This window comes from Opisthocomus hoazin, chromosome 10 (assembly GCF_030867145.1).
Source record: "Opisthocomus hoazin isolate bOpiHoa1 chromosome 10, bOpiHoa1.hap1, whole genome shotgun sequence".
Lineage (NCBI taxonomy): Eukaryota > Metazoa > Chordata > Aves > Opisthocomiformes > Opisthocomidae > Opisthocomus > Opisthocomus hoazin.
The window spans coordinates 18,860,128-18,872,920 of NC_134423.1; the positions used below are offsets into that span (position 1 = coordinate 18,860,128).

Genomic DNA, 12,793 nt, shown 5'->3' on the forward strand with positions numbered 1-12,793 from the left:
GCAATAAAATACTCTGTGGGCTTTTGCACCAGTTTCAGTAGATGAAGACTGGATTTGGATGATGCGTTCTCTTAAATCGCCGTCATCTTGCTGAGTGTTCTGCTGTTCATCGTAATTTTTGCCTCAGTGTTGATTTTTGGCAGGTCGCCTTACAAAAGGTGCAAGTTCTTGTAGAAACTTGTTTCCTTTTTAGCAACTTAGTTTTGCTGTATTTTATTTGAGGCGTTCCCAACCTAAGCTGTATGTGTTTTGTTTTTCAGGAATCTGTCCTGAATTTTCGCTTAGACCCGCTCGGCGTTGTGGAGGGTTTCACAGCGGAAGTGGGAGCAAGTGGAGTCTTCTGTCCCACACATATGACTCTGCCTGTTGAAGTGTCGTTCTACAGCGTTTCAGACGATAATGCACCCTCTCCTTACATGGTAAGTGTGCGGTTGGATTTATTTTAAATAAATTCTCATAGGTGGAGAGGAAGAACAAGAGCTCGGTGAGTAGAGCGTTCAGGAAGTGAGGATTTGCAGGGACCTGGGTTATTTTTCACCTGCTTTTGATGGACTTCTCCTGTCCCTTCTTCCTTTCCCTAACTAGTGCTTTTCCTCCCATTGCTCTGCCCCACCATCCAACTGCTTTTATTTTGGGATATTGAACATATATGCCTCCCTCCACACGAGAGTGATCAACCCCCACCATCTCTTTATCTAATTTAGAATAGGCAGTGAGGCAATAGCTGGACTCAGTGGGATACATTTTGTCGTCTCAACAAGCAGCTGCCCTGGGCAGCTAACTGCTCTGCCAGCAAGTGGCTTAGGCGCAGGCCAGGGTACAAATGCTGGTGGAGACTTTAGACTCAGAAGTTATTCAACCCTTTCTTTTAAAGCAAATACTGTCTGTGCTAGTGACATGCGACACTCTCAGAAGCTGCATGGTTTGCTGATGTTCACACTGACACGCTAGTTGTGTTCTTGGTATCTGTATGCTACCTTTCTACAATGACAGCATGGTTTTTGGATGTCTAAAAGTGCTTCATTGTAGAAAGCAAAAGATATCTTGTATGCTAGCATTGAATCAGTTGGCTAGGTTTATTGTAAACGCCTGTTAAGGAACCTCAGTGTTTCCTAGGTGACAGATCTAGTTTTTAGAGGTTTTCGTATGTGTGTGTCTGTCTAAAATATGGTAAATAGCCTGTTTAAACATGTAAGTAAAGTATTGAACATCTGATTATCCCAATTTTTAGATCTTAAATTCATAGCTCTTACCATATTTCTGACCTTCTGTTTTTAAAAGCATTCACAAAATGAAATGGCTTTGCAAGTTAAGTTTGAGTAATAGAGTTTAAACTTGTATATGCTGCCTCTTAACCATTGTGAAGAAGTATCTATTGTTTTGCTTTCATCTTTCTAGATTATTTCACGTCATTTTCCAGGAGGTGAAGGGATTCTGATGTTCCTCAAATGGTTAAAGTAGCACTGGTTCTTTTCCTAGCTGGGTTTCGTTGTTTCAGGCTTTTCCATATGCTCTAAACATGACCCTATGGCTGAGTTTCCCAGGATTAATACAACGTTTGTATAGTGTCTCCATCATCAGAAACATTGTTTCTGTGTGTATAGCTAGTTTGTCTGCTCTGGGGTTTGTTTTTTTTTGTTTGTTTGGGGTATTTTTTGTAAAGTGCAGTGGGATAAACCAGCTGTGCGCTGCAGGTTAACGAAATGTGTGCTGTAGAGCAGTGCCCTGAGGGTCGCAGCACCGTGGGACACCCGGATGCTCTGTAGGTACATGAGCAGATGCCATCCTCACTAAAGTTTGGATTAGAATGGGAGATTAAGTGCATCTGCTGCCTTTGAAAAGCAGAAATTAGTTCTGTGAGGTTTGGAGTGTTATTGGTGCGATTGTAGGTGATACAAAAATGGAAAGAAGGAGACAAATCTTCCAATTTAACTTACAAGCTGTTTTGAGAAGAAAGCTCTATTTTGCCATAGCTCCCTGGCTGTGAGTTTGAAGATGTGGAAACTTGGAACTTGTTTCAAGAGGAGGATGTACCTTTATTGCACAGCTTTTAATAATCTGCCCCTACTGTTGATTTTTAACTGCATCTTAAATGCATTGCCTCTTCTGTCTTCAGTTTTAGTACGTTACTGGTTGTTTTTCAAATAAATACAATTACATGAATAGAACATTTTGATTTTTTTATATCTCTCCCTGTGAACTAAACATGTGTCTTGTTTTTTCTAGGGTGTAATTACTTTAGAGTCCCTTGGTAAAAGGGGTTATCGGGTACCGCCTTCAGGAACAATACAAGTGGTACGTACTCGGCAGATACAGGTGCTTGAAACCTGTGATCAAGAGAGTCATGCAGAGGAGATGAGGTTATTGGAGATGAGCTTGAAGCTAGCAGTGGAAATGTGCATCTCTGTAGGTACTGTAGTTATTCAAAGTAGAAATCTGTGTGCAATTTGTGGGACAGAAAAGACTCCCAACCGTTGAACCCATCTGTGCTGTGAAGAGACTTAAAATCAGTTACTGAAGATTCAGAATAATTGGGGACATCGTGGCTTTGAAGAAGTAATGGAGAAGTAATTAGGCCACAGTCCAAATTCTGAAATCGTGTGAAAGGGATTGAGATTAAATACTTGGTTTTATCAAAATTTTGTAACATTTTAATACCACCTGTTTTTTGTAATAAAATCAGAAAGTAAATCACAGTCATTGCTTAGAACCAATAATTTGACTCTCTCTTTTAAGAACCCAGTCCAGGATAACACACTGGTAATATCCGCTTTAACAGCAGAGCCCACCACTGTGCTTCCTGTGAGCATATTGTGTCTGGAAAACAATGTAAACAAAAAACTGACTGGAAAAATAAACAGAAATGGGGATGAAAAACTGCAGGATGTTTTTACAGAAACATTTCTGTGTGTCACCGGAACAAAGTGCACAGAGGATGGTGACGATTTTGGCAGGTGGAGTTTGGTTTTGGTTGGGTTGTGTTTTTTTTTTTTTTTAGTTTGTCATCTCTAAAGAGTATTGTATTGAACTATTTGTCTTTTCAGACCTTATTTAACCCTAACAAAACTGTGGTGAAGATGTTTGTGGTGATCTATGACTTGAGAGAAATGCCAGCTAATCATCAAACATTCCTACGGCAAAGAACTTTTTCTGTTCCTGTGAGACGAGAAATCAAAAGAACTGTCAATAAAGAAAATAGTCAACAGACTGAAGAAAGGCTACTACGCTACCTCATACATCTGAGGTAAGCTCCTCAGAGTTTAAAAAAAAGAAAACCCAAACCACCACAACAAAAAAAACCAAACTAAAAACAAGCAAATAAAACCACAAAAAGCAAATGCCTGCCAAAATTTATCTCATTATTTCTTTCCCAGCCAGCCTTTCTGAATACAGACTTATTTTAAAAAAAGAATGCTTTTAACTTGGTCTTGAAGCTAGACAGTAGAGAAGGAAGAGCTAATAAATAATTTGGATTCTGCTTGAGAGAAACAAAGATAAAACATAAAGCTTTTTCTTGGCATTGAAGTGTTTAAGCATGAAGCTTAATTCTTAGCAAGAGAGATTTAGTTCTGGTTGGATCAATGTACTTTTTTTGAGGTTACAGGAAATGATGAGTGTGGATGTTACATAGGCAAAAGCCAAAACTAAGGATCAATGTAGAGAAGAAGCCCAGTGTCCTCCATAATGTCTCTTCACCACAATAGCTTGTAACATGAAAAGCATCTGTTTTACTCCCAAAAATACAGTGTCTAGTGGTAAAAATGTAAATACCTGTTTCATGATGCAATACTGCTGATAATGCCTTTCACTTTATAAAATATTCACACAATCTTCCTTAAACCATTTATAAAACACTGCCTGAAAGCAGATATTGTGCTTCTGGTTTTGGGATGTTCTGGAGACTGCAGTTCAAAACAAGGGAGGAATGATGGATATACGCTGTCCTTCTGCAGTTTGCACACTTTTGCCTGCATTATTGTAGTAAAAAAAAACACATATGTGCAGACCCAGTGCTTTCATTGCAGCACTTGGAAACCCAATGGCAGTTGACATTCCAAAGCGAGAAAGCAGAACAAAATCAAATCTCTTACACTTTCCTCTTTAACTTTGTTGTAGAATTACTTCTGGTATGTATTATTTTCCCTATTTAGTAGCATTGATTTCTACCCAGCAGACTTGTGAAACACAACTTTGTCTAGGGCAGTGATTCCAGGCCAAGTTTTCCTGTTAAATGAAAGCTGACAGTCATAAAAAAATGTGTGTTGGTTTACTGGAGTGTGAAAATAGCATCACGATGAGGCTGTTGAACTGTGTTTTCATACTGGATTTTAGCCTGGATTGAAATTCATCCTTTCAAGCCACACTAACTTGCCATGTCTACACTAACTTGCCATGTCTAACTTTACCACCTTCTAAAAATTTTCTTCTGGGGTAAATTCTGAAAAGAGTGTGTAGCCCAGACAAAAGGCTCTGTTCGCTTGTAATGTTGGTCTGCCTGATGCAGAGGAACTGGGGACAGGCATCAGCTGCAGAGGTGGGCACAAGTCTGTGGCCAACCAGGTCTGGCGTACAGGCGTGAGGAGTAGTAGACTTGTGTCCCCTTTCAGTTTCCACTTTCATGTAGTTGGTCAATTTGTTGTAGACAGACCAAATAATTACTTCTATTTGAAGGCAAACCTGCTTTCTTCTCTGTCATCTTTTATAGCTAGAAGTCTTCTTCATGAGCTTCCTATTTGTGATACCTGCTGAGAGACAGAAATATAGCAGTTCTGATGTTTCTAGTTTTGAAATGCCTGTTCAATTTAGCTCAGCTTTCAGACCTCTGGTAGGGATCGACTCATGGATTTATAATGTGTAATTGGAAACGCATGCATTTCTGGCTGGAAAAAACAAACTGTCTGATAATTAGGATGCTTAGCTGCTTACTTTGGAAAGTGAATACCTGCAGAGCATGCCAGAAGTTTTGTACTTCGGAGATGAACCCAAACAGTGGATTCTTTCTCATAATGGAAGAACTGCAAAACTTAAAATGTTACAGTAGTTTATGTTGATCTGTTTTGTGATTTATTACACAGAGTACCTCGGATTTTACAAAAGACTCATTTGTCAATCTAGTAGCCTTCTTTACTAAAGATGTATTTTAATTAGAGCTTTAAAAGTTTTAGTAGTATATTAATTCATATGTAAGTTGGTTTTAAAACTTCATTTTTAAAAGCAGCAATGTTTCCTGAAACCCATTTTGCTACGAACTTGTATACAAACCTAAAAAACTTAAACTGTTAAGATTTTTTTTCTTGTTACTGAAGTTGGCTTAGAACAGCCTTTCAGTTTAGGTTGCAGCAGTTGTTGAACACAAGCCTCTTAAACTTACATGTTGAACTTTTGCTCAAAAACCCAAATGAAGTCACCACCGGTAAGCTGCATTGTGGTCACATCTGCTTGCAAGGCCTTAATCACAGTTGTCAGCACTCGCATTATGAAAGCTGCTTTTCAAGTGGTAATTCAGCAAAAATGCTTGCGTAGGTCTGGAACTTAACATTGGTGGCCAGATTTTCTGCAACACTCTTTTAAGGTGTCAGGTTTATTGTGCATGCAGCTTCTGCATGCGGTTTTGTACGTTTGCAATACTGTTCAGTATGCCATTAGGCTGTATTTGTACCCGCAGCTATAGATGTAAAATGTAGCTTCCATGGACAGCAGAGCTTTATTCACTGTAAGAAAATGAAGACTTGCACCTGCAGTTTAAGTTGTTTCTTGAAGATGCTTTGGGGATAAACTTTTTTGTTGCATGTGAAGCAATGATTTTTGTGTTATAATTAAATCTACATGAGCACATGAGCTGCAAGTCCAGCTCTGCTCACGCCGCATTTCTGCCCAGAGTTGCAAGGGTGATGCCCATCCGTTGATTTCAAGGTCACATTCTGGCACCCCTATAAAAGGCAATTAAACAGTTAACCTGCCCACAGCTCAGCATTTTTCAAATTTTTAAAGCTTCGTCAACAGCTTTAGTTACTTGAGGTACGGCCTTTATTAATTGCACGGAGCATAATTGTTACTGAACAGCTAAACAGGGGTTGTTACTGAAGGCTAGGTGGAGGGTAAGCTCGAAACTGGTTGTTAAAAGTAGTGATTCCTCAAGGTGTTGAGAAACTTTTTTTAAAAAATATTTTCCTAATGTGGCGTATGATACATTTATTGGTGGAAGCTGAAGATACCTGCTATTACTGATTTACTAGTTGCTTTTGATCTTTCTGATCTCTCAGTATTTTTCGTGATCTAGAAATTTGTATCCTTGTCCTAATGATTTTACTTACAGATTTTATAGATTGTGTTTTGTAGTCTTTTCCAGTTGCAAAACATGTCTTGCTACATATGTTTGTGTGACCATCCTGCTGTATCCTGTTTTTGTGGCTTACTCTGTGAATTTTGTTGGCCTATAAATATATATATATAGGGGTTTTGTGCTTGTATTTGTGATTTCTTCAGTAATGTTTATCACTTTGTTTCCTCTGCCAGATCCTAGCTCATCTGATATTTGTGTGTTTAAACCTTCCTGTATTTGTCTATTGATACTGTTCCTGGGACACCATCTGTCAGAGACCTCTGTGTTATTCTTGATTCCTTTACACAAACCTGCTGGAGCTGTCACAGCTCTGGAGCCAGTCCCATGCTGGCCACTCCAGTGGCCGTATGTACAGGGTGTATGTGATGGTTATCTCGATTATTACAGTGTACTTGCATGTATGAAAAGCAACATTTCTAAATCCCAATTACTAGGATAAACATTTCTCAGAGAAAAAAATCGGGTGAATTAGGTGACGGAAGCAGAGATGAGAAGAATCCCCTGAGCTCTGTTGCTGTCCCCCACTCATCCTTCTTCAATCTTTGTGAAATGTTGTGCTCAGAAAAGCCACGTTCCAGGGAAGCCTTATTTACCAGGCAAAGGGATTCTTGCAGGATTCTCACTATTAGAAAATAGTAAGCTTGAGAAGTATAAAAATAGACCTAGCCAATTATTTTCTGATAGATCCATCTGTAAAATGAGAATTGAGCTCTACTTTATGGTGGTGCTTGGATAACTAGATCCATCTATTCTGTATGAATTTATTTCAATCATACTTTTGCTGCAAAAGATCTTTCAATAAAATTTTTCATTCCAAAATGTCTGACAAGCTACATGCTGAATTAAATGTTTGTGCTGTTCAGTTTGCCCCTTGCCTCTTTCACTCACCCTTCTTGTGCTCTCCTCCCGTATCTTCTCTTAAGTTAGAATCTTCTCCGCTTTGCCTACCAGGTGAAGGGCTTTCACATTGACAGCGCTGAGCAAATAAATAGTGATGAATGGCAGCTCTGTAGGAGCCAGTAGGAGCATTCTGCTGGATCCCGCCACAGTTAATGCCCTTGACAGCTGTATCTGGGAGAGCAGAATTTTCCTTTGTCTGGCTGGGGGGGTGACTGCAGGCTATTCTGCATCGCTCATCTGAACAGAACGGTGGTGCGGAATCCATTGCTACAACCTGCCTGCCCCAGACAACGAAACCTTGACAGATCTTCTGTAGTTGTCTTTCTCCTACCTTGCAGAATTTCAGTCTGATTATGGTTAGGTTTATTCTAGAGATACTACTTTTGCCTCAGTAGGGTCATTGAGTAAATGCTTATTAAAAATCTGTGCAAATTGTAATATATGTGATAATACAGTGTGCGCTCCTCTCTCGGCTTTTGTAATAGTATCATTTTGTCATTACAATAGCTTTTCTGTTTCTGTTACAGTAGCAATAGCTTTTCTCCCTTACCATGGCACAGCGGTAGTGACGTTAAGTTCAGTTGCCAGAAGAAATGCTCTTTAGGCTCTCCTGCCTTTCCTGGTCAGGGGAACAAAATTAAGAAGTGCTGCCAGATGAAGACTATAGAATACAGTTCTCTGAAATGCCGATCTCGTCTCTCTGTCTATAGTTGTTAAATCTCAGGGAAAGTGGAACTGGCACATTCCTGGCAGGTTTGGAGGACCTGAATTAGGCTGTTTGGTGGCTGCAGCATAAAGGATAAATGGGCCCAGGACCTCGCCACTGTTTGCTTTGGTGATTGGGCCAGCGAACCGTAGTCTCTCTGGAATAGCTCCGTATTCTGTGTGAAAAACTTTCTTCTGTCTGCCTGCAAAGATCCCCATACCTACTGCTTCTGGAGTGGGACTTAAATTTGGCATGTGGTATAAAGCAGTAGTAAACTTGTTGCTGGTACGTTCATGTAGAGAGCAATGAAATCTGTCTGTATGATAGCTAGCACTGAAATATATATTTGATTTGTATATATGCCTTTGTTGATGTTTGAACCTTGCCTTTTGTGTGTGCTTCGGCCACCCTTTGGGCGTTTTCAGGAGTGCTCGATGAAGAGCACTTTTTGCCTTTCTAGATTGCTGAGAACTTTAAGCTTTGTGCTGAATTGCAGTGTGACCTTCAGATGTTCCATGCCACTCTCAAAGCTGTGCACCACAGTGGTGATTGGGAACAGAACCTTTAAATGCCGAAGGAAACAAAGTAGATTGAAAATGTTAGGTTATTCTTGCTTCTTTCATTTAAATTGACTAATTTTGTATGTTCAAATGTTTTTTGGCTTTAATTTTTTGAAGGAACACATTTAATTCAATAATATTTAAAGATTAATCTTCTGGTTTAGATAATACGGATATTTGTATCTTTTCAGGTTCCAGAGTTCTAAATCTGGAAAGATCTACCTCCACAGAGATGTAAGGCTCCTATTCTCTCGGAAATCCATGGAAGTTGATAGTGGCGCTGCATATGAACTCAAATCTTACACTGAATCTCCAACAAATCCTCAGTTTTCACCAAGATGCTAGCAAACAATGGCAGACTAAAGTATTTGTTTTACCGTTGATTACTCCTTACGAGAGAAGATCGGTAGAGATGACAGTATCAAGTGAAGTCTGTAAAGGAATGAAAACGGCGCTCAATAGAGAGAAGGTTCTTGTGTGATCATGGACCAGTTTTTAAAAGGTTTCTGGAATGAGCTTTGTGTATTCCAAGTAGACTGGAAGCATACTTTAATCTTTTTGTACTGTTTAAAACCACTTCATTGGATGTGTTGCAATAGCAAATTCCCAAGTTAGTTTAGTGTTTACACTTTTTATTTTATTTTTCAGTTATTTAATATTTAATGTTTCATTTAATACTTAAGTGATGTTTGTCTTTAGTGTTCTAATGTAGCATAAATCCTATGTAAAATCATACTATGTATTTTTGGCATTAATATTGAAATCTGAAATATATACAGATGTCTTTAATCTGTGTGATGTTTTAAGTGATATTCATTTAAGTTATTGAAATGGGGACAACAGGTGAATTTCCATAACATTTCATACTATGCAAGCATTTAGCTTTCTTCTCTTTTTTTTTTATTTCTAGTGGTACCCTTTTCCTTTTTTTCCTCACATACAGATTTAATAACATTTGCGACCATAGTGCCCATTGTTTATTTACCTATTCATGCATTCAGATCGTTGGTTTGATTCATATTTTGCTCCCTCAATTTCTTTCTTTCGTTAAAGGCCACTTTAATTTTGCTTTCTGTTATTATTTTTTCTCACACAAAATTCCTGCCCTCCCCCATTTGATTTCTCATATTGTGTTAAAGGATGTACTGTGCAAACAAATTAGTATTTATATCTTAAATATATGCAAAAGCTATGAAACTTGTACTTTTTGTTTTATTTTTAGATAAGGAGGATCTTCATGTAATCCGAAGTATTTTTAATAGGTCAGTTCCATTTAGGCCACTAGGTGGCCGTAGGAAGTTTTACTAGAAATGCTGCATTGGGCATATAAATATTTTCCAATATGTATGTGTATTCCTAAAGCAAAACACAGTCAGTTTATGCTAACTGTTAAACTGTGTAACGGAGAGAAATAAAGTTAGAAGCATTTGATTATATTTGAGGTATATATTTAATAACGAAATTCAAATTTTACAATGTTTGCCAATGGTCTTGGAGTTTCTCAGCTGTCTTACCTTGGTTTATATGTTGTTCTTTACATCGCTGTAGGTTTTCAGAATGTCAGTAATATGAAAGGTGACCTTCATATTTGGGAGTATAACTTGCTTATCTGATGAAGACTCTGGAGAAAGAATGAACGTGCATCTTGTATACTCAGCACTGCCCTTAGCTGTGAGGAGTCAGTGAGATCTCCAGGAATTCTGCCAGGGAAAGTAAGGGAGACCAGACTTTCCAGATGATACCAATCAACTGTCTTGCATATTCAAATGACTGTTGCTGCAGAAGACCGAAGCTCAGATATTACTCGGTCCATTCCCCACTTCAGCAGTATTCTCCCCTCTGTTACACTAGGCTTTCAAAGGCTAGCTAGCATTTATTTTATAGACACTTGGGGAAAAAACTGTACAGGAAGAGATTGTTTGCAGTTTCTAGTCATTTGTGTGCCCTGTAAAACTGAGAGAAGTTTTCTTGTGGTAGCAGAAGAGTCCAATACAACTGCAGTTGTACTGTGTACAGAATTAGACTAGTCTAATGAGAATGTGACCTGGTTTCTTTGTAACTACTGTTGAGTCATAAGCAAACAGCATCTATCCTCAAAGTACGCACTTGTGTCATGGTGCACACCTGCTTGCATACTTGATGAGAAGAGGACACACCTTTAATGAACAGTCACACTGCACCTGTAGTAGACTAACCTTTTATTTTGCACTGACAGTATGGAATGTTTGTATGTCTGTATCTTGATAACTTTAAACGACATTTGCAAGCCATCCTTTTCACCCTGTAGAGTAATACGCTAGTTTGTTCTGAACAGCAGAGAGGTGGGGATTTTGAGTATGTGGTCACTACAAATCATGTCTAGGAAATAAATTTGTAGTGACTTAAATAGTCAAACTACACTTAGTCCCTGTCTGGGTTCAGGATGAAAGTGACCTTAGATTATCCATGCACAGCTTTGGAGAATGACTTAGTTAAATCATTTACAGCTTGATCTGAGTTAACACTTTCCATTAGGGACACACCTGGAGAAATGCTGACTGTTCATAAAATATGAACTGAATTCCACATCAACTTCCATGCATAGGTTAAGAAATGAGACGAGACTAATTTTGAAGAGGTCATTTGCTTCTCTTTACTTCTCAATAGGCTTAACCGTACAGAATTATTTTTGACAAATGTTTTGGGGTGGTTTATGAGGGCCTCCAGTGATGGAGGCTCCAAGTAATCTCTTCCAGTGTTAAACTATACTTATCACGAGAAAGCTTTTTGTAATGTTGCGGATGGAGCGATGCGCTTCACTCATGGGAGAGTAGCAGCAATACATTTACTGATACAAAGCAGCGATTTAACAAAGTTTGATAGTAAATGCAACAGTGGTTTAACAAGACTTGATGGCAAGGTACAGTTCATTATTTACTGCGTAAACCACCCCGTGATTATAGTAATTCATCGTATTCTCACAGAGTGGCGGTATGGTCGCCTCTTGCCAGAAACAGTATATTGATAACTTAAGCACTCACAGGTCCACGGTAAGTAGATAGTGAAGTATTGTTATTTGCTGCGTATTAGCTTGTATGTTTGGGGTGGTTGGAGTTGGGTTATTTGTTTTATCATGTACCAAACCTTTATGTACAATATAATTATAAGCAATAGACATATTAGTTAGGAAAATCACTACTAGGTGAAGCATGAAATTAAAAACTCCCATTGCTGTTGGTGACTTTCCAAGAAGAGTCTCCCACCAATGGTGTTCTCCATCCTTCTTCACTCTTTCCAAGACATGGTGTATCTCTTCTGTATCATGATGAACGGTGAAAAACTCTAGTTTCGTGTCCATTGTTTCGGATGCGTTCTAGCAGTTGACGCAGTAGTTTCTTCACCAATGTAAGATTCATTCCGATGGGGGTAGGCAATAAATCTTGACTCAATGTATAACTAGATTTTAACAATTGATAATAAATAACAGGAGCTGAATAATTAAAGTCGCATCCAATCATTTTAGTAAAGTTACAATCACAAGTATTATTTGAGTGATTGCGTATGTCTACAGTAACTATCTACGAATATAAATCACAAAGTGTCCTCATACAAACACACCCTTTTGCAATATCTATAAGTACAGTTTCAGGGATTTCATTGGGAGGTATTTCAAAATAACAAACATTTTGTTCAGCGTTAAGACAAATGTCTTGGGCTTTGATGGTGTTACTCCCACAAATAAATCCTTGTTGTTGCCATACAGTGCATGCATTACCATCAACAGTTTGCTATTTGTTTCCATTTTTGTTGGGCCCATACTCTGTGTTCTAATGGATAGAGTACAGCTCCATCATGATTTCATCCTAGCAAAATGATTGGGTATATGGTGTCTACCAAAGCACTGTGTATTCTTAAGACAAAAAGCTGTGGCCTTATTGTTGATGGGATCATAAGTAAAAATGACTAAATACTACCAGGACTGGCATGCTTTTTCAAATTTAGATGCAGTATCCCAAATTACCTTTCAAATATCAGTGGGTAAGGCGCCTTCTTCACTTTTTCTTACAATTGCCGCTACCATAGATTGCGTCCACAGTTGAGCTTGGATACAAATAAGAGCTAGAGTAACATTATTTTGGGCTGCACCAAGAGTATCCACAATCAGTTGGTGGCCCCTTTCTTTAATTCTTTCCCACTGAGGCAATATATCAGATAAAAGCGATTGGTCAGTTTGCAGTGCAAATAGAGAAGACCCCGGTGGGTGTTATAATTTGTTTAAATTACTTGTTGTTGTGCTCAGTTTAT

The 12,793-nt window shown here is 38.6% G+C and overlaps 1 protein-coding gene across 3 annotated transcripts in view; it reads left to right on the plus strand.

Moving 5' to 3' along the window:
- ATOSA (atos homolog A) overlaps positions 1 to 12,415 on the plus strand; it is a 49,973-nt gene extending 37,558 nt beyond the window's left edge. For all 3 annotated transcript variants that reach the window (XM_075432283.1, XM_075432284.1, XM_075432285.1), the window contains 4 exons: positions 261 to 419; positions 2,227 to 2,295; positions 3,045 to 3,244; positions 8,701 to 12,415. In XM_075432283.1, coding sequence (XP_075288398.1) covers positions 261 to 419; positions 2,227 to 2,295; positions 3,045 to 3,244; positions 8,701 to 8,854 — 582 coding nt within the window. In that variant the 3' untranslated portion in view covers positions 8,855 to 12,415. The remainder of the gene's footprint in view (positions 1 to 260; positions 420 to 2,226; positions 2,296 to 3,044; positions 3,245 to 8,700) is intronic.
- The last annotated feature ends 378 nt before the right edge of the window (positions 12,416 to 12,793 follow it).